Source organism: Takifugu flavidus, chromosome 11 (genome assembly GCF_003711565.1).
Source record: "Takifugu flavidus isolate HTHZ2018 chromosome 11, ASM371156v2, whole genome shotgun sequence".
Classification (NCBI taxonomy): Eukaryota; Metazoa; Chordata; class Actinopteri; order Tetraodontiformes; family Tetraodontidae; genus Takifugu; species Takifugu flavidus.
In genome coordinates this window covers 14,169,732-14,190,638 of record NC_079530.1, presented here as the reverse complement: position 1 = coordinate 14,190,638, position 20,907 = coordinate 14,169,732, and the positions used below count along the sequence as shown (strand labels likewise).

At 44.9% G+C, this 20,907-nt stretch overlaps 1 protein-coding gene across 3 annotated transcripts; it reads left to right on the top strand.

Annotated features, from left to right (window-relative positions):
- The first annotated feature begins 178 nt into the window (after positions 1 to 178).
- wu:fc17b08 (nascent polypeptide-associated complex subunit alpha, muscle-specific form) lies at positions 179 to 20,822 on the top strand. Of its 3 annotated transcripts, none has more exons than XM_057047224.1 (7): positions 179 to 363; positions 6,738 to 6,803; positions 7,256 to 7,335; positions 7,439 to 7,571; positions 7,733 to 8,047; positions 8,131 to 8,227; positions 14,864 to 20,822. In XM_057047224.1, exons 1-7 carry the CDS (start codon positions 267 to 269, stop codon positions 19,305 to 19,307), a joined length of 5,232 nt encoding a protein of 1,743 aa, XP_056903204.1. In that variant the 5' UTR covers positions 179 to 266; the 3' UTR covers positions 19,308 to 20,822. The 3 variants fall into 3 exon arrangements, with proteins under 3 accessions (XP_056903204.1, XP_056903205.1, XP_056903206.1); XM_057047225.1 differs by having other exon boundaries at positions 205 to 359; XM_057047226.1 differs by lacking the exons at positions 179 to 363; positions 6,738 to 6,803; positions 7,256 to 7,335; ... (1 more) ...; positions 7,733 to 8,047; positions 8,131 to 8,227 and adding an exon at positions 10,305 to 10,446.
- The last annotated feature ends 85 nt before the right edge of the window (positions 20,823 to 20,907 follow it).

The following is a 20,907-nucleotide window of genomic DNA, read 5'->3' as shown; positions in this document are numbered from 1 at the left end:
CTAAAACCAGTCAGACCCAGAGAAACATCTTTTATTTGCTTTCAACACCCCCAGTCGCCCCCACGACCCAGCGGCATCATATATTATTGATGATATAAAGTGACACACGCTTTTATCGACGCAGGAGCAAGTTCCTGGCGTCCGCGGCGATAGCAGGCGCGTTCACAGCGGTGGGCCCGACAGCACCGCCCCTCAGCGGCCGCAGCCCGTCTCTGCTGCCGCTTCCTCTTCCCGTGCTGGTGCCCGCCACAGAAGAACGTTAGAAAATGGCGAGTCAGTGCAAAAGGCAGCAATGCACATTCGACAGGCGCGGCGTTCGGCAGGAACTTGACTCTTGGCGACACAAACTCATTCACTGTGTAGGTAAGAACCGTGGCAGGGAGCGATTGTGGGGTTTGCAGGGCGGATTTTGGGCTCGGTTCGGCCGCTCTCGGTGTAAATATGCACCCGTGACTCCGGCTCGGGGCAGCTAAGCGACTTTTTTTTTTTGTCCTCAATTGTTTCCTTCTCACGGCAGCCTGCCCGAGCGGTACCGGTAGTTTAGGGCTGTAGTTTGTCACCGTGTTTAGCTACTCCCCGGGTTTCTGGGTCGTTTGTGTGGACCGTGGAGCCGAAATGTAAACTTAATTCGCCCTGCGTCGCTAGCGTAGCCATAGTTGGTTTAAAGGGCACCGTGTTTATTTTAAAGGGAGTGTCTCAGCGTTGCGTCGGCTAAAGCCCCTTGTTGCCAAAATGCGCGCCCCCGTGGGATGATACTGTATTTTGACATGGGGGAGGGTGGCGGGCGCGCGCAGTGGATGCTTTTAATTAACATGTAGTTTAGTTGCCTTTGGGCGCGCGCATTACGGCACTGAGGAAGCGGCACCGCTGGGGATGCGAACCATGACCCCGCTGGACATAAACTTCCCCATTTCAGGCCTTTTCAACACCATTAACGAAGGAACATCTGTTCTAAACCCACTTGAAATACCGCGCAAATAGCTAAATATGTAAATATATAGCAGGAAATGTGCACACTTGTTAAAACCTCGGTGGTAAAGCATTTATTCCCATGTCTCTTTACATGTAATGTGCTTAAAGGTGATTTAGCCATAAGCTTCCTTGTGGAAGTAATGCAGAATCATTTTGAACACCACCAGGAACGGTTTATCTGTAAATCTGGTCATCTCATATTTTCCCACTGATGCGTTCAGAGCTTATAATTGAATATTAGAGGAGACACGTCTGATTAAAGATGGCTGCTGATGTATATGTGCCTGTATAAGAGGAACATGGGAGCACACACAGTAGATGCAGAGCATTTTATCGCCAATTCTAAAACCAGTTTATTCAGGATACAGAGGGATTCTGTTTTAAAAATGGCCGTGACGGTGTCAGCTCATTCACGGGACCAGCCTGTGTTTTCCTCACATATCTCTATTTACTCATCTTAAATGCGGTTTTGTGGAACTAATTTTACTGCAGTAGGAAGTCATAATGATGCCGTTGGACTTTGACCGACAGAACACGTTCTGTTTGAAAGAGCGGATCCCAGCACCTGAAAATGCTCCGTAAATATTCCATTTATAACGCTGGTAAACTTGGAAATTTAAAGATAACAGTGAGGACCTGACCGGAGAATATGCAGAGTCAATCTTGAAGGCTCTATTTTAAATACCAACATGTATAAGATAATGAAAAGTCTGTCCCTTTTCATGCAGTCTGAACTTTGATTTTATTTTACAGCAATAAAGAGAAGAGAAACATAAATGCCCACATAAATCTATAAGTTCTCTATTCGGCCGCAATCTTCCAAAGAGTGTTTTCCGGTCTTAATGTTTAAACGTTCATGTTGCCTGTGAAGTGTTTTTCCTTATTACTCTTGACAGGAGACGAAGCCAAATTTGAAAATGACATTTAAACACACATAAACGACCGTTTCAAACACAGAGCACTGATGATGCTGATCTCAAAATGTCACATTAAATCAGTCTGACTGGAAGTAGCTGCTGTGCATAGGTCATAGAGGCAGCATCCATGTTGGTGACTTGGCTTACGGAGCCTTACCAAGCCCCATGCCGAGGAGAGATTGGAGGCTTCGGGGCTTTAAACGTGTTTAACATCAGCTAATTAACCTTACTGAAAGTCACTATAGCCACATCCTTCAGTACTGAAGCCAAAACTCCACAACTCCGTCTTAGTCATATTTATTGTAAAGATATTTTATTTCTATATTGGCTCCAAACCATAGCAGCTGAGTATAATGAAACGTTGATCTCCTCAGGAGGGGCCCCCTCTTTGAAGCATCAGTGTGCATCCTGTGTAAGCAGCTTCAGGGGAGATGCAGAAACAACAGTACCACATCCATATGGATGCAAATGGAACTCATGCCCAACGCCGCCGTGGCTCAGTGGTAGCATCATCTGCCGCCAGCTTAGCGCCTCGTTGCTTTGGCCGTGCTCTCATCCTCTTAAATGAACAGCGTCATGCTACTTTTAATGCTCTCAAAGGAGTCGTTTGGTTTGTTGGGTTCCATTGCTCAAGGCCATTTTTTTTAAAGCTGCATTTTGTCCAAACACCATTAATAAGTTAAATTTGCTGCAACTATAAGCCGATATTTACATATCTGTGATAGAATTTGGCTTCTGTTATCATGTTCTTTAAAACCATGCCGGGCCTACTAGCGGAGGGGTAGGGGGGCGACACACAAAAGTACTATGTAATTAAAGCAATTTATGCATTTTTAAGTAGCACTTTGGCCTCAAGGTGGACTGTTGGTAGCGACGTCATTGACTAGGTGGAATCTAGGTTAATCTAGACAAATGATCAGAGACAATTGGAGGCTGTGAGTGGCTGCTAGCTTCAGATCCAGGACTGCTCCATAAGTTATTTCAGCCCTTTATGATGAACAAATGTTCCCTGTGTTTGCACTGTAGTTGTGAGGCTGCAGACTACATGACAACAGCATCTGTCTGCTGCTAACAGAACGCTATATTGTGGCCATGACAACAAGGATGGACTATTGTTTGGCTTTTTGGTGGAAAGGGCTCTCTGCCACCACGGTCCTGTTGACGCCGGAATGGACATTTTGTCTTTGTGTATTTAATGTGAGCAGTAAAACTGCAGGCCAGAGACGAGGGCAATTGTTCCATTCATCGGTGGCAACAATTGTCTGTATGTTTTCTTACACATGTTTGGGGTCAGTCTGCCCCCAGATGCAAATTGTGTCATTGCAAATGTGAGTTCTGAATGGATTTGGGAGAGATTTGGGTCTAAAGTCAAGAATTTCACATTTGCATGATTAAATAATGTCACCCCGCTGAAGCCCAACGTCAGACATATTGTCTAGTTTATAATTTAAATGTCAGCGTGGCCCGTTTCCCCCTGCAACATTCCACCCTGGTGCTCATTTGTCCCACATTTCCATAATTTTCCAAAAAAACCGGCTGAGCTTTGTTGCCATTTTGTGACCAAGACGCTGTCAAATGGGACGGTGGGTTTGTGTTGTCTTTACCTGTGTAATATTTGTGTTTTTAATCGTGGATTTTGCAACGTTGCACTATTTGGCTGCACCAAACGCACCAAACACTGAATTGTCTTTGTATATCGATATTATATTTTGATCTTCCAACCTAAATCATACTTTTATTGTATTGCTTTTCACATGTTCAGCATTTTAAACAGGCAGAATAAATTCAGACTTGGAGCTTCAGGGTTCACAGCCGTTAACTATTATTGCGTAATGTTATATTAACGCACGAATTGTAATGTGATTAGACGCGTTCATAGATCAGTAAAAGAAATATTGTAATTAATTTTAGTCTCTGAAGTCAACATTTGCCCCCCGTCGTTCTCCTCCTAACACACAGTGTAGCTATGAACGGTGCGTTTAAAGCCCTGGTGTTTCAGCCTTTGTATGACCTCGGCCATGTGCTGCTGTAATAAGCATATTGTAACGCTGCTCTGAAGGTGAATCAATCAAAAGGTGTTTTGGAGCTCCACTTATTTGTCCACCTGTGTCTCTTTGGTTATTTTCAGCTTCAAGAAATGTTTGCATTCTATCTAGAGGATTGAATGGGGACGGCGTCGACTGCTTTTATGCAAAAACGACGCTCCCGTGCACGCGGCATGAATGCAACGCGCATTTAAGACTGAGAGGAATATTCCCATTCAACTCATGCATGGTTTGTTTGGGCTGTACACTCGCATCAGGCGTGCAGGCTCCTTTTGTGAGGGTTTGTGGGTGCTCCTCCTGAGATAACATGTACAGTAGATAGCGTGGGGGATGGGCTGGACGGGCTTGATGCAGCACTGTACGCCGTCAGCACTAGAGCAGCAGAAAGGGTGGGTCATCCATTCGAAAAGAAATCTGCAGCTGCAACATTAAAATGCAACCAGCAGATGTTTGCTTCGGCGTTTTTAATTAGTAAAATGGGGGCAAAGAAACGACTGTGACTGTCAGAATGAGGAGAAAGGCTCATCCAATAGGACCCGAAAGACTCCATAAATCCACCAAGCGTGCGTGTTTTTGACGTGTTTCTGCGGTGCTGCAGTTTGACGGCCACACCTGAAGATCCTGTGGTCCCAGCAGGTGCCACGGGCCTTTCCCTCCGTTAATCTGCAGTTCATGTCCCTGTGCACAGCTGATGGTCTGTTCTAGGCCCAAAATAGTCGAAAGCTAAAGTGATCGTGACGATTTTAGATGCATGGGAGGAAGAGCAAAATGTGATGGATTCAGATCTGTGGGGAGTTTTCCTTGTTTCATTAATGAATGCGTTATGATTTATTAGGGAACACCAGTGGGTGGTTGGAAAAAAACCTAAAAGACAACAACTGTCCACTTCAAATCAATTTAGTCGGGAGGGAGAACGTCAGACGTGGTGAAATAAATTTGAAATGAAAGCAGTCTTAATTCATTGCATCCTTTCGGTGCTGCGATGGATCCTTTTTCCTATTTTTCCTGTTTGTTTTTTTTCTTCTTCATGCCACTTTTGGAGTGAAGCAGTTAGAAAAGACAAAATCCTGTAGTTTTGTCTCCTCCCAGCACTCCACCGTTTCTCAGGTTTGAGGCTCCGACTCCATCGCCTTTGATTTTTGGGTCCAAATTGAAATTGACCCGGTGATGTTTCCCCCCCCCCCCCCCTGCGGATTCTTGCAAGACTTTGGCACTTTTAGTTGTTGACCCACCCATCAGAGCTCGGGCTGCGCCACGGCTGCGGTCTATATCATCCATAAAATCTTAATTTACAAGTGCTGCGTTTGCCTCATGAGCGGATACACTCGTACGTACCGCGAAGCGACAACGCTGCATTACCCACATTGTTGTGTATATCTGTGGCGCAGATTCCAATTTATTAATTTTGTAGAGGCTGCATGACAGCTTTAAATACAATTAAAAATTAATTCACTGTATAAGGAGAAAGCCTGCTTTAAACTGCGCCTCCCAAATCAGTTTGCTTTTGAAGCCGTTCTTTATTATGGCCACGTCTCTTCATGCGCTGTCAGGAGGAGTGTTAATAATGCCTCACAGTCATGGTTTACAGCATGATGCATCTTTAAATGCCTTTAACTTAATTCCTAAAGAGTAGTTCCATGTCACAGCACCGTTCTGTCAAATGAAAGGGGATGACCTACTTTTCCAGCCAGCCCCTGAAATATTTCAGAAACAGGATTGGATGGCTCCAGCTGAAGTCCTGTGCACTAACCCAGAAACAGAATCACGCTGCAGCTATAGGCAAGGCTGCGTTCCACCACGTGCCCACACCCCTCGCTACCCTCGTCATGTTTGGCTGCTGAAAAGTGGGTGGGAATCTGTAGGAAGAAGAGGGAGTGCATTTTAACAGATGAGGGCTTTTATTGAATTCCCTGGTAGTTTTGGAATACATATAGTGTTGAGGGCTGACGCTTTCCTTACTGGTTAACCCGGGGGACGTGCTGTAAGTAGGCCTTTACTCTTCTGCAATTTAGAAAATTACACTTTATTCTCATGCCTCTAAATATTTCACTTTTCTATGCTAATTCCCATGTTACTTTTTTTTCCCCCTTAACAAATCAGGCACACATCCATATGGGTTGCTCTCCTTTAAGATGCAGTGCTGATGTTACAGATGCACCTCTGTGCCTGACCTCTTTAATGCTTGATTTCATTCATGCAGTGGTTTTGGATTGGTTATACTGGCCTGCAGCACTAAGCACACACTGCGCGTCGTGTTAATGCACACTTTCACCATACATTACTGTCCCACTTACTCTGCTGCGCCTTTAAATTTCTGCACAAACCCACTTTGCACACTACACAAATGTGTTATCATCCGTTTTGATATTTATCTCGAGAGCTTGGAGCAGTTTCTGACATTCTGTAGCTTTAAGATTTGACGTTGCCGTTTTTCTAAAGGATACTTTGACAGCAGCTGAAAGTCTAGTTTCTGGCCGTGCACATTTAAATGCTATAGCATGCAGGCACTCCCAACTCTGTATGTTCTTGGGTTGCTTGGCAACAGGAGGATAGAGTGTGTCTACTTATTATTGGAGAACCTGGAGTGAAAGCTGATGACAGTCTTAAAAGGAGCATTTATAGGGGTTTATGATGAGATAGACGGGCAAGACGAGCTCAAAAAGTAAAGACGCTACTTTGAGATATACACCTATTTCTATGTAGTATAGAAAACTAAGAAATTCCTGTTAAATTTGGTATCTGCGTCTACAGGAGATCTCTTCCCAGTGATGTGATTTCTGTTCATCTTTAATGTCTCCACCAGGTTTTGAAAGCATCATCGAAGGTCTTCTTGATGCAGAGTTGCTGGAGGACCTAAAATTATTTAAAGGTAAGAAATCTCTTAATTCTTATTGAAGCGTGTGGCTGCACAACATATGAATGTAATAAATCACTTGTTCGTTACAACAATAGTGCTGTATTGTGCCGTCTGGTACCCCCATCCTACATTCACTCCCATGGCTGCAGAAAAGAAGCTGTTTTTATAATGCATGTTGTAAGTGGGACAATAGTGGCTTTTATTTGGGCATTCATTACATTTGCATTATGCTTTGCACAGTCAAAGTAGAGCAGCTGGGGCTGCAGAACATTTTAGAGCAACTATATTTGACTACCCTGCTCAGTGGAGTTTCTCTAAAATACTTCAGCCACTTTTATTACACAGGTACAAGAGGTTGTGTGACGGTGTCTGTGACACCTTCAGTGTCCCTCATTCATATTTATAGAATGAATAATGAACGTTTGGTATGTTCTGATGATAAAAGGTGTGTTTCATTTTTATAGACCTTGAGCCTACAGCAGTGTCGGACTGGTCATTTGATGAAAATTGTGTATTCTGCTGTTTGAGAAGAGACAAAGTAAAGGTAAAAAAACCCTCTTTTCTCTGATTTTCTTGTTTCTTTCTTTAAATAATGCTATGCAGACGGTGCATTTGCCCGCCGTTTACTGACTGTTGTCATTTGGCAGGAACACTTGATCGGTCTCAGTGATGAGGAGCTCGAAGACAGACCCAAACCTGTAGTGGTTAAAGACCAGACCACAATCAGCAGGCTTGAGGAGCAAGCTGAAGAGTTTCTTAATGCAATTCTTTGCAGGAAAGGTCAGATCTCCTGCTTCTGTGGAAATGACAGAAGGAAATGCATTATTTAGTACTTTTGTATTCCGATTGCTGCAGTTATTGCACCCTATTAAAAATGCATTTTCATTTTTGCGATGTGTTACCGTAGCAAAGTGAATAATCTTCTCTCTGTTTCTCATCAGATGTACCAAATTTCTCAGACCCACACATTCCAGTAGTGGCTCGAGAGATCCTTCAAAGAATGATCCGACAGTTTGCAGCCGAATATACCTCAAAAACCAGCTCTCCTCAGGACAGCCCCTCTGACACCCAGCCTCACTCTGACCAAAGCCTAACGAGCCCATCCTTGCTCTCAGGGGCCCCTCCCTCTTCCAGCGCCGCCGCCTCCAGACCTGCACACAACCAGAACCCCGTCCTCAGCAAGCTCCTCATGGCCGACCAAGATGCTCCTCTTGACCTCACCGTTAAGAAGCCTGCAGCTCCTCCCTGCAGTCAAGGTAACCTGATCCCAAAGCAGCGTTTTGGGTAACGAGCTAAGGCCTTTTTTTAAAAAAAAAATGTGTGTATTTTTTATGAACAGATGGAGTTCTGGATTTGTCTATTAAAAAGAATCGCCATAGCAACAGCCCACCAACCCGCCGCTCCTGCCTGTCTCCATCTACAGCCACATTGAAAGGGTAAGGCCAATCCCTGCCTTCTGCTCGTCCTTGAACAGTTACAGAGATGTCTGAATTCTGTGCTTTGTCGCTATTGTCACAAGGTTATTGTGGAAAAATTCTATTTGTCTTTGCACAAAGCTTTCAGTGAATTGGATCACTACACAAATCACTTTAGTGTGCAGTAGACTCTAGTAATCCTATAGGGCCTGAAATTTCTAAAATGTCCTCATGTCATGACTTTTTTAAAGAAAAGTCAATAAGTTCTGCCTTTTTTTTTTTAAATAAGAAGAGTTATGTTGCAAAGCAAAACATTTAACTTGGTTTTATCTACAGTTAATGGCCCAAACTTCATTTGTCCTGCTGCAGGGCTCTAAATCTAAAACTATTAAACTAAGAGGTTCTCAGTGGAATAAATCAGTTGAGGGTGTTTTAGGTTTTCCTCGTGGTGCACAGTCAGTGACTCAAGCACGTAAATAATCCTCATTTACATCTCAGTTCATTGCATTAACTACAGTCCAACTCATTCCTTCACCTCATTTGTTCATTTAATGATGTATCCATCATAACGCATCAGGTTTTATTTTGGATAGGGTTTTTGATTTTGGTTCTCCTCTAAAAGCAGTGGCTGTAACAGAAAAGGACTCTCCTGATAGCTTTTGGATTAATTATCCTTGCCTTCTCCTAATCTGTGGCTTTGGAAGCTGCGTGCACATCATTTTAGGCAGAATAATGCAGCCTAAACACCAATGCTCTGGCAAACAACGGCGGTTGATGCAAGGATATTTATAAAATTGCAGTGAAAATGCTATAACTGCGTCTTATTTTTACAAAATTACATCATTTTCCTGTCGTACGACCACAATTTTGTTATTCTGGTTTAAAGGGCACACACCCCTCTGCTGGCTTACTCTCTTATTGCTGTGGTTGTTGAGTGGTAACGTCACACGCAGACAAAAGCATCGTTCGCCGTAGCCGTTTGTGCGGCACAGTTATTGTGCCCCGCTTCACAGCAAGATGCAAAGCTGTGCTATTATGAAAAATAATCCCTCCTTCTGGCTAAGCTTGAGTCGCAGGAAGACCTTTATCTACAGCAGTAAATGCATTTCCTTTGTTTTTATTTTTATATTTTGGTTTCTCCCCCTTTCATTTTGTTTTTCATTTCTTATGTTAATGCAGATTTTGTCACAGTCATCACAGCAAGCCAATAAAAATATTTCAAGGTTGAGCCTTTTTTTGGTTCCTATTCACACACCACCACCGCCACACAGTTATTTTTTATAGATAGTGATGTTATCAAAGCAATGTCATATAATAAAGGAGTGGCCAACATCCTCCCCTCCCCAACCCATCCTCCTTTAGAAAAGACAATACTGTGCAAGATCTGCTTACACCCAATTTCCTTCCATCCAATCAGGAGATCCTTGAGAGTGGACGGACAAGTCGGGCTGCTCATGAGGAGCCTACATGATGGGAGGAGAAGGGAGAGTGTCGGCCACTCCACCTCTTATAAGCCTTCCCCGTCTCTCGCATACTCGCTGCACATCAAAGAGGAAGCCGACCTGGAGGGCAGCCCAGAGTCGCCTCTCGGCCAAAACCACGGCTCCAGGCCCACCAAACTTTTCAAAAACGGATCTGATTTTTGGAATTCTAAAACTCACTTGGGGGCCCTCCTCAAACTAAAAGCCAACAGTGAAGCCAGCGAGCGCCTGAAAGACATACCGAAGTTGTTGGAAGCCGCCGGCTTTTTGGAAAAATCACTTGCCTTTGAGAGAAACAGCCCACCAGAAGCCTGCGGGGACGATAGCCTCTCGCTCTCACACTCACCTTTTGACCTCAAGATTCCCCAAGTGCGGGTTTTTAAAACGGGAACAGAAACTTCCTGGGATTCTCTGCCCAACGGGAATTCGGGTTTACTCTCCGAGAATGACTTTGGAAAGACGCTGCATTCACTTTTACCACAGCCACTCAAGAAAAAGAGAGGTGTGGGTTTTATTAGCGCCGGCACAGAAAAAGAGGGCTGGCCGTATGATCACGACAGCCAGGCCTTCGGGGGAACCTATCCTCTGGATCCGATGTCGGATCCCAATAACAAGCAGCCGAGGAAAAAGCGCGGGCGATACCGACAGTACAACACTGAGCTGCTGGAAGAGGCCATCGTGGTGGTGATGGACGGGAAGATGAGCGTGTCCAAAGCCCAGTCCATCTACGGCATCCCACACAGCACCCTGGAATACAAGGTGAAAGAGCGTCTGGGGACCTTAAAAAACCCCCCCAAAAAGAAACTGAAGCTGATGATAAACCAGGCAGAGGAACAGAAAATGTCTCTGTCCCCCGAAGCTAAAGGAACCCAAAACTCCCTGCATATTGTCTGTGGGGTAAAGGAGAGCACGCCTGAGGACGGGACCCACCCTGGAAGCCTCTCTGAAAATATGTGATGTGATAATAACGATGTACTTTCAAACCAGAGAGTTGTTGCATTTGTCCCACCATTATGGTTCCCCACAAAACCTTAAGAATTGGTGAATTAGACGCTCGTATTTATTGTTATAACCTCATTGGTCGCCTCTCAAGCACTTAGACCTGCCCCACGTGGAACGCCTGGAAGGCGGATGTGATGCTTAAGCAGTTAAACATACGTTCTAAAATATGGTGTTCATTTGTTTGCTATATTTTTAAAAGGAGTAGTGATGTTTTGGGCTATATTTTCCACACGGGATGGTTTTAAACATAAAGGATGTGGCGCCCCTCGCTGTTTCCCCTCAGTACTGTTCAGGGTTATTTCGCGTATACATAGAAATAGATTTATTGGTGCAAGTGTTCCTTTAATTTATTTACAGCATTGTATTTTTGCATACTTACACAATGTTTTAATGCTGAAAATAATTACGGGAATACTTCACCTCATTATTTATCAGGTATTTACACAATGTTCCGCTCTCGTTTAGCCTCTGGAAAATAAAAAAAAACCTTGGCGATTAAGTTCACGTTATTTTTAAATGCACTTAGGACAGTAGAAGTAAAAGCGTCCGCTCTTATTTAAAGTCCCAATAATTTATTATCTATTTATGATCTAGTCTGTTATAGTGTGGTTTTGATGAATAAATCCTGTTTAACTTATAAATTCAGAGTTAACTAGCATGACACAAGCGTCCCATCTGTGTTTTATTGTTTTTCTTTACTGGGGCAGATTCGTCCGGATTAAAATCCAGTTTCAAACAATAGATCCGGTAGATGACTATAGAGGATCATATCCCCTAATGCAGATGTATATAGCTCCATCATTCCCTCATTAACAGCCTCTGAAGGGGCAGCATAACCAAGAAATGTTTCTAGAAGTTTAAAAATGGAAGATCAAGTAGATTCAAGAATGTGATCATATATTTGCGTCCCTAAAAGTCCTTCTTGCCAATACCAGAATTGAACGATCCCTTCAGCCTAATCAGAATTACTTTAAAAGCATTCATGATGAGGACAAAAGGAGCTCTTTAACATATATAAAGGTTTATATGAAGATTGCTAAATAAAATCCCTTCATTAAGATTATTTTAAAAACAACAACTACTTGAACAAATATATTCCCTCCTATTTATTTGTGCAGTTCCTACGGCGATTATTTCATGAAAGCCAATTTCCTGTCTGTGCAAAAAGGGAAACCTAATCAATACAGTGATTATGGGATAGAAACACATTATGATGGAACATTTAAAGGCCTCCAGACTAAACAAAGCCTTTGAGCTTTTGCAGACCGTATCCACCTTTTCCCCACATTTGAGTTAAAAAAAACCTAAAGAATTTAACCTTAACCTGCAAAGATGTGAGACTTCATACCAAAAACAGCCCCAACCTAACGGGTCAGACACTGACGGATACTTCCAGACGCCTCATTTTGCGTGATCACTTGTTACCTCAGGACATTCCGGAATACGCGATTGTAGCCCGTATTCTCTAATCAGGTCGATCTCCACCTTTAGTACATCTTGGTGATTATTTTTTACTGATCTGACAGGATTTTAAGCATATAGTGTTATTTCTATAAGCCTGTTTTGTGTTTTATGAAAGGTTTCCTTAGTATTTAACACGGATTGTAAACATTTTTAAAGTGAGAACTTTAACTTTCAGGTCTTTTGCTGTGGCAGTGTCATCTGCTCAGGTGACACACGAGCAACCTGTTGACTTTTTTCTGTTCTGCGGTTTTTAAAACACTCGCAAGCTGTAACAAAATAACCTCATTTCAAGCGGTTGTCTCTTCTTGTCGAAGAACAGCGCACTTCTAATCACCGACGTACTGTTAGAATTTTCTTTTCACACTGGCAGTTATCCACGTAGGAATACGGGGAGGAGAGACGAGTGCTCCGGCTTTATTTTCATATACAGTATATTCTTCCCTTACTGTAAACTGTAGCAAATATCTGCTACCTCATCGGGAGCGCCCATATCTCAGCCTGCTCTTGTGTAGTGCTCTAGCATGTAGCCTGTGTGTCAATATGCAGTTTATTGTACAAGGAGAGAACAGTAGTGTAATTAGCCAAATCAAGAAAAAGCATTCAGAGTCCAACAATATGTAAATATATATTACTGTTTGTTTGGTTTATTTTAATTATTGTTTCCTTGCACTGTGATGGTTCATGTTCGGGGGGTGGGGGGGGGGTATTGACACTTGTGGAAAAGCATTTTTGAGTATCGACTTTGGATGAGCGATTTTATTCCTGAGGTCAGAGGAGTTTTAAAAAAAGATTATTTTAAAGTTAAACTCAAAGTAATTATTTAACATTGCTTATATAACCTTGAATGTAAATTAATTGAAAGAAACCAAACATAACTGTCACAAATGATGTATATTTAACTGTCTTGCATAAGGGCGCGGATGTTGAAGTTAATTTAGGGAGAAAATATCAGAATTTAGGACAGAGGTCACTGCTGAACCGTGTCAATGGAAAAAGAGTTCCTATTTTATAATCGGCACACTGTACAAATGAACACCACTGGTTGTATTTGCATGGCTGGTCTGAATCATACTTGTCCTTTGGAACGTGGTTTGTTTATGGTGAAGTATTTTTTTGGTTGGAGGACGATGTCCTAAAACGTGTATTAAGCCTCATTTCAGCAATATTATCAGATGGACCGTGAACAGGAATCTGTCAAAGATCTGATTTAAAGGTTTCGTGTGCGGTGAAGCACAAATACCAGATCTAACTGTTTCCATAATGTACAGTATATAGATATATTTACAGATTATTTTCCACATCATCTATTGTGTGCTTATGAAATATTGTGGACATGAGATGTGAGCTGGTATGGCTTCCACTTTTTGGTTGGTTGTTAATTGGTTTGTCTGGAAGAAACAGGCATGTAGTTTTCATTGGTTTCTGCGATGCAAAGTTAAAAACGAGACTCTCAGGGATGAACCGCCACTCATTCAGGTACTCCACAGGACTCCTTACAGCTGTAAAAGCAGGGATTTACCAAAATAATCTTAACAGGAAAATAGCCCACATGTACCAGATATTTAGGTTTGTTTTTTTAAATCCCAGATGTATATATGAATCTCTTATATATGAGAGAGCTTATCAGAAATTTAACCGTACATCTCTTCTGTTGCATTGCAGCCATATTTCACTATACTCTGAATGTTAATATTAGCTGTCTGCTCGTGTTGAGCTATGCATAATTATTTCACCTCCCTTTAGCTCAGTGCCTCACCAGCTTGCACTTAACATAAATAAATGGCATTTATCTTTAGTTTTGGATTAAAAACCCCGGCTTTTTATTTACATATTTCTGGAATTCCTGCCCAACACCTAAGAAGTGGTATAAGAACCTTTGAGTTACCTGCCTTTTCACGTCATCCATGTTCATCCTTTGGTTGCCTGCAGCTCCGACATCCTCGAAGCAGTTTCTCTTTCATCACACAATACAGCCTTGAAACACCTCTCAGGAAACAAAGTTTCATAGTACATTTGACTAGGCTCTCGTGGAGAGTTCAGAATTAGAAGTGTAATATCAGTATGGGCTTAATGTGATGCTATATATGCTCTAAAGCTAGCAGGATTTTTCTAATAGACCTACCTCACTGAGAAATATTTAGCTAAAAATATACACCCCAGAATCTTATGTATCTGATTAAATTTGCATCTGCAATATCAAGACCTCAGAAGGTATCAGAATATGTCTTTTTTCATATGTTGAGTCTTGCTAGTAGGTTTTGTGTTAAGTTGTTAATGTTATTATTTGCATTGATTGGTAAATTCATGGAAAAATGCTTTGATTGCTCTGTGTTTCCCTCATTGTATTTGCTCTTTAAAGTGGTGAACGTGTCTCTGACCTGGCTTTTTTTCAAAGTTGGCCACTGTTACTAAATGTTTTGTGCATGTGTGAATTTTAAACTTGATGTATGCTGTAACAAAAAGCACCACTGTATGATGAAAAAAAAAATGTAATTGCTGTAACACTGTAATTGGTCAGGTTCACTGGATGAAAGTGAAAAGTGATATACTCACTTTTAAAATCACATATTCTTCTAATAAATATGCAACGACAGCCATTGTGTTTGATGAATTATTTGACAGATTTCACCGCGTTAGCGATCGCACTTCCTGTATTGGGACTTCGACTTCCTACTAATGAATATGCAACTGTGTTTTTCGTTTTCCTCAGTGATCCGGACGCGGGTGCTTCAAAGATAAAGGAGCTGCAGTCAGCATCGACACTGGAACAGTTCATGGCCAAGCTCTGCGTCCACCATCAGAGACAAATGGTTGACGCAATAGGGTTCCTACAGACCGAGGTTAAAGCTCTCGCATCCTCGAGTGGACAGCAGGACTCCACCTCTACCTCTGGTATCCAGGGAAGTGCTTGTTCCACTGCTAAGTACTGTGCAGATAGCCCCGAGCAAAGGATTCCACGGGAAGCTCTTTCCATTTCAGACATACAGAGGGTTGGTCATTCCATACCAAGCAGCTTTGGCATTAAAAAAGACGGGAGTGTGGCGTTGGTGAAAACACCTGTCACATCTGGCCCCGCCCTGGATCTATGCAGCCCTGCGTCGAAGCTGCCCGAGGCGGACGGCCACCCTGCAGATCACGCACCTCTGAAAATGAAGATAATGACCAGCAACGTTGCCGATGGGAAGAAGCTGTCGTGTGTACTCACGCACCCTGAAACTTTAGAGAACCGAGAGGGACTCTCAAATCCATCGGGCAGAGCAGAGACTCACGGCGCCAGACTCAGCTCCTCTGTAAAGAGACACAGCCATCACACCAGGCATCGAGGAACCCTGGGCCACGCCAAAAACAGATCAACAAAAATGTCCTCGGCGCACAGGACCGCCCCTTCAGACTCCCCCCGGACTGCCAGGAAGACCATGAGGACATCCGATCATCGGATCAGGGACTCGGTTTGCCGGCGGCTCACTGACCCGGACCTAGGCCATTACGACATTGTATTTATTGACAAACCGATTACAGAGTGTTTTAAGGAAAGACGGCGGAGCATGCTCCCGCGGCGCAATGCTAGAAAAAGCACCCGAGGACATATGTATTCAGATGAAATCTGGGAGCTGAAAACTGTCCGCACTTTAGCCGGGAAGGGCAACTGCCCCAATCCGATGCCGGAGTTGATCACTCTGGTCACCCCAAAACAAATACTGTCCAAGCCTGAGGGTGTGCCGCCTGTTGATAGGCCTTTTGCTGGAGCCTGCAGGGAATCATTGAAGCAACAAATGACCACAGAAGAGTCGGACGAAAGCGTCATTCCAGGGACAGGAGATATGGTGGAGGTAGCAGACGGGGAGGTAGACGTTATTGTAGAAACCAGTCAGACAGAGCTGTCTCAGAGCAAGGGCTGTTCTGTCCCTCCTTCGCCAGCGCCGTCCCTGCCAGTAAGCCAGGACGCAGATAAACAGGATGCAGCCACTGAGTCGGGCATCGCCACAGAAAAAGAGGACGACGTTATCCAGGATCCACTTCAAGTAGAGAATAGTTCTGAGCCCGAGGAGGACAAATGTGAAGGCAGCGAGGAGACGGTAGAAGCATTAGAGAAAAGCGCCACAGACGCAATTGAGCCCAGACGTTCCGAGGAGCTGCCCGACAGCGTCCAGGTTCTCGAACAGAATAGCGCCACATCGCCCATCAACCCGGTCGCTGAAGTAGCGAAAGAAAGTGTAAAAACAGACGACCGGCCTCTGGAGCGTCAACCCGACACTCAGATGCTGGATAGCGTTGACGGGGCGGGTGAGACGGAGGAAATGGAGGCGAAGGAGATTAAAATCTTTGACGAAGCCGGCGGCGTCGTGCCCGCAGTGTCGGAAGATTATGACGACGAAGACTACGACGTGTCCTCGAAGACGCTCGACGCACTACTGAAGGAGCTGCCTCCTTGGCGCAGGAAAAAAGGCACCGTCATTGCTCTGCCGAAGAGACTAAGGCAGGCAGAAACGGTGGTCGTGGGCTACTTTAACGGCAGACCCATATCGGCCTCTGACAGAAGTCTGCGTCGTAGGTCCAGTCACGGCAGCACGTCGCCTCATAAAACGCCCGTGAAATCCAATAGAAAGACTTTAACTGTTGATTCAAAAGCAGAGGATGAAGTTTCAGACAAAGCTGTGCCTGAACCTCCCTCGGAATCGTTTGGACTGGCTGTAGTTCAGAGTGAATCGCCCCCGGCAGCATCAAAAAGCCCAGAAACAAAATGCCCCTCAAAGGCCAAGCAGGGCCAGAAGAACTCCAAGAGGGTTCAGCGAGAGCTGAACAACCTGGCTGATCAGTCTGAGGATGTTCCTCAGAGCACCGAGTCCAAACGACAGCTCAGATCAGCTGGCCAGAAGCCCACTGAAAGCCCAGTATCACCACCGACACCGGACGCTGTCGCCTCCATCCCACCCCCAGCTCCTGAGGTTCCCGCACAGGACGATCACCCCCCCGTGCTTCCCTCTGCATCTCCGCTACACGTTAGTCCTCCAGTCACACCGTGTTGTGCTGCTAATGCGGACGCCCACCAGGACGCGGTCCCAGTAACCACGGCACAAATGGACACAGACCATCAGTCACCACAAACAACCTCTAAAGAAGAACAAGAAGGTGCTACCGAACTACCGACTGAACAGGAAGAAGGGCTGGTTGAGGAGGCATCAGAGGAGAGTAGGAGTGAGAAGCAACCGCTCATCGAGGATTCAAGTCCATTAGAAAATCTTAGTCAGCCAAGCGAAGAAATGGAAGCACAGGTCACGCCGCTGAGGAGCAAACGTGCTCTCCGGAAGGATTCAGAAACCAATGAGAACGCTCTGCCACCAAAGTCGGCCTCTTTAGGAAGTGTGTCTGCAGCTGACAATGATACTGCTGTTTCAGAGAAACCCAGAAGGATGCCTTTGAGGAGTGAGACCAGTAAGCCAGAAACGTCCCATCAGACTGTTGCCGAGTCGCCCGTGGACAAGAAATCAGTGCTGAGATCTCAGAGGGCGGCAGCACCTTCGGCGAGCGCTGCGGCCGTGGCAGGAAAGAAGGGGGAGACGGCCTCCCCGAGCAGAATTAAACCAGAAAAAACATCGAAAGCACAGCTGAAGCCCCCAGTGACATCTGAGGCCCCGCAGAGCTCAGGTGGCCCCGTCATTACTCTGAGATCTGAGCCCCCAAAACAAACCGCCAACAAATTCTTTGAGCTTCTAAGTGGAGACGAAAGCCAACAGTTAATCACAAATTTGAACATGAAATATGACAAAATGCAAAAAGGCTGGGTACAGATAGACAAAGAGTGTCCACCCGTGGCCAAATACAGAAACAGAGCAGACAGACAGGCGGCCATATGGAAAAGCAAACGCAGGGCACGCAAGGCAAAGGGCCTGGAGCACCAGAAGTACTCCCCGGTCCAGATGTTGTTCATGAAGGGCTTTAATCTCTCCAGCATCTGCCGCTGGTTCCTCGAATCAACAGAAACAAAGTCTCTGGTCATCGTCAAGAAAATGAACACGCGTCTTCCATCGGAGCACCAGCTGTGCTTCCACTCCTCGTCCAACGCCGCGGGAAGCTCCCAGGGGGTGTTTCCCAGTCTGCAGGCAGAGCGACTCAAGAAACATTTGAAAAAGTTTGCAATCGCCTCGCCTGTCAAGAGCAACCCCAAGAGCAGGAAACTGATCGCCAAAGCTTTGGAGCAGGACGCCGCTGCGCTGAAGGGCGGCAAAGAGAAGAGAGAAGGTCAAAATGCTCCTCGGAGTTTGAGCAGGTCGCGCCGTTCCGAGGCTCTGATGCAGGCGGGCGAATCCCAGAAATCCTCCGGCAAAACAAAGAATCCGGCTAGCGCCCGGATTTTGAGGAAATACTCAAACATTCGGGAAAAGATGCAGGTCCAGCAAAGCAGTGGTAGACTGAAGGAGGCCTCGAAATCCTTAAGAACGCACGGTATAAAAAGACTGAGCGCCACAAAGGCCGCTGCTAAATCCCGTCTGAAACCGTCTCTGAAGGCGCAGAAGTCGCACGGGCCCGACGGCAAACGGATCAAAGCGTCTGCGGCGAGACTGGTCCGAGCGAAAACGCTGAGTGGCAAAAAAGCCACAAAGCCTCCGGCTCAGAGGAAGGTGGTGAAGGAGCAGAGCGGCGGGAGGGTCCCGAGGGAGTTCGCAAAAAAAGAACCGCCAAAGAGAAGTTCCCAACGTCTGGGGTCTCCGAAACTTTCAGAACACAAGCTGGCCGACGCGTCGAAGAGCAAGCAACAAACGGAGAAACCGGATCCGGACAAACCCTCCGTGAGCAAAGGGAGCGCGGCGAAAGTCCAGTCAAAGGAATCAACTCCAGATGCTGAAGTCCAGGGTGCTGAGAGTGCTGGTGAAGCCCCCCATCAGACGGTCGTCAAGGTGGCACAGTCGCCTGACCAGGTACTAACAAGGTCTCAGAGGAAAATGGAGACGGCGCTTCCAGAGAGGACATCAAAGGCCACCAAACCGCCGGCGCCGTCTGCCAAATCGGCCAGGAAGGCGGACGAGGCCGCGCTGGCCAGAGTAAAGTCGTCCGCAAAGAAAGGTCAGGGGGTGTCGTCGCTGCGGAGTGCGACGAAGAGAAGTCAGGAGCCCGCGGAGACCCCGGCGAAGCGCACCAGGACGTCCCTCAAGTGACGAGGACGAGTAGGGACGCGGTCCTTTCACCGTTTTTACTTTTAGCGCGTGTGAACTCGGGACAGGAAGTGTCTAAGTCGTTCTCTGCCGCTCTCCAGGGGCGACCTTCTCAGATGTAGATCAGCGGCTCCTGCAGAGCCTCGGCGTGAAGATGCTGACGATGCATATTTGCTCTTTCAGGAAGCAGCGGAGCTTGACGGCCGCCTGCAGACGTACTTTATCTTCGGGGACTTTGCGAGGCTTTAAAACCTTATTTTAATTAAGTAGCCAGCTCCATGTTATCAGGGTTGCTGTTCGATTCTCCATCTTGTTTTATTTCCCTCCCCAGTTGTATATATTTATTTTAGGCGCTAGCTTGTCCCACATCTGTCGGCGTGAGAACCTGCTCTCCGGCTTGTGTCTCCCGCCCGTCTTCCAATCGCAACGACCTGTGATGTTGTGACCAGGTGCCTTATTTATGATGTGTAAAGTAATAGAATGTGTAAAATGTGAAAACCCATCTGCTTTTAGTCCTAACGGCGTTCCTTCTGTAGCATTAATCATGTCATTCACGCTTCATCGGTAAGTTTTTACGATGACTCTAAGGCATTAACAGGTTTATTGTTTACCCTCTCTACCTAAACGTCAACATGAATCTGCTCCTGTTGTATTTGCATTACATCCGTAACCAAATCTGAATAAGTGTTGCTAAAAGCAGACCGGTGCGTGTCGGATGATGAAGTTCTCATTTTGTACCTCCACAGTCGGCGACTGTTGCACCCGTTGCTCCCTCGGGAGTCGTTTTAACTTCTTCTGCATGTTTGTTTTGTCTCTTTTGTGAAGACAACTGTTGAAACTGTTGACTGAGAAACCTGACCGGTGTCTATATTTATGCCCCGCGGCTGTCCTGCCTGTGCGTCACACTCCTGAAGCTGTATGTACATTTTTTGGAATGACTTGATTGACGGAATGAATGATGTTTTAAAACAACAGAAACCTGAAAAATCTGTATATTTGGTCAGTGGTGAAGTCGAAGTTCTCTTTAGTGTTAATCTGGAGGGATCGGACGTCACGTTTTCAGGGTAGTCTAGTCTTGCCGCTGAGATGTATGTTCACGTTTGTTTCAGAGTTACTACTATATTATGTTTTTTTTAATTGCTTTAGGCTCATGTTCTCATAATGTGAAGTTGGGTTACTTCCACAATAGTAACTGGGGTTAGTGTATTTAAAGGAAAATGTCATTTTAGCACAGTATTTTTATGGTCATTTTTCTTTAGAGGGGACAACAACAAAAATTCAATCTTGTTTTTTTTGCTATTTAAGAACCGTGTGTAGGCTGATGTATTTAGCAAGTTCAACAGTCCACCAAATATCAGACTTGAACCTGTTTATCTTTACGTTTGCTATTTAAAGAATTTGATTTTGTATATTAGAAAGAAAGAACTGCTTTATTTGTGGTAATCCTAAGAATAATGCATCTTTATGTTAAAATCTTTGTATTTTTGCTGGACTTGATATAAAGATGTTTGGATTTTATCATTTGGCCCCTTTTCTGGTCACCAAAACCAATATTCCTCCGAACATTAGGGCTGCATCGGTATCCATGGCGATGCCATCGTCA

Bases quoted from the DNA above. Each gene is read 5' to 3' on its own strand.
- wu:fc17b08 (XM_057047224.1), top strand. From the start codon at position 267: ATGGCGAGTCAGTGCAAAAGGCAGCAATGCACATTCGACAGGCGCGGC. The intron at 7,336-7,438 runs GTAAAAAAACCC...GTCATTTGGCAG, and splicing joins TGAGAAGAGACAAAGTAAAG to GAACACTTGATCGGTCTCAG. The intron at 7,572-7,732 runs GTCAGATCTCCT...GTTTCTCATCAG, and splicing joins TGCAATTCTTTGCAGGAAAG to ATGTACCAAATTTCTCAGAC.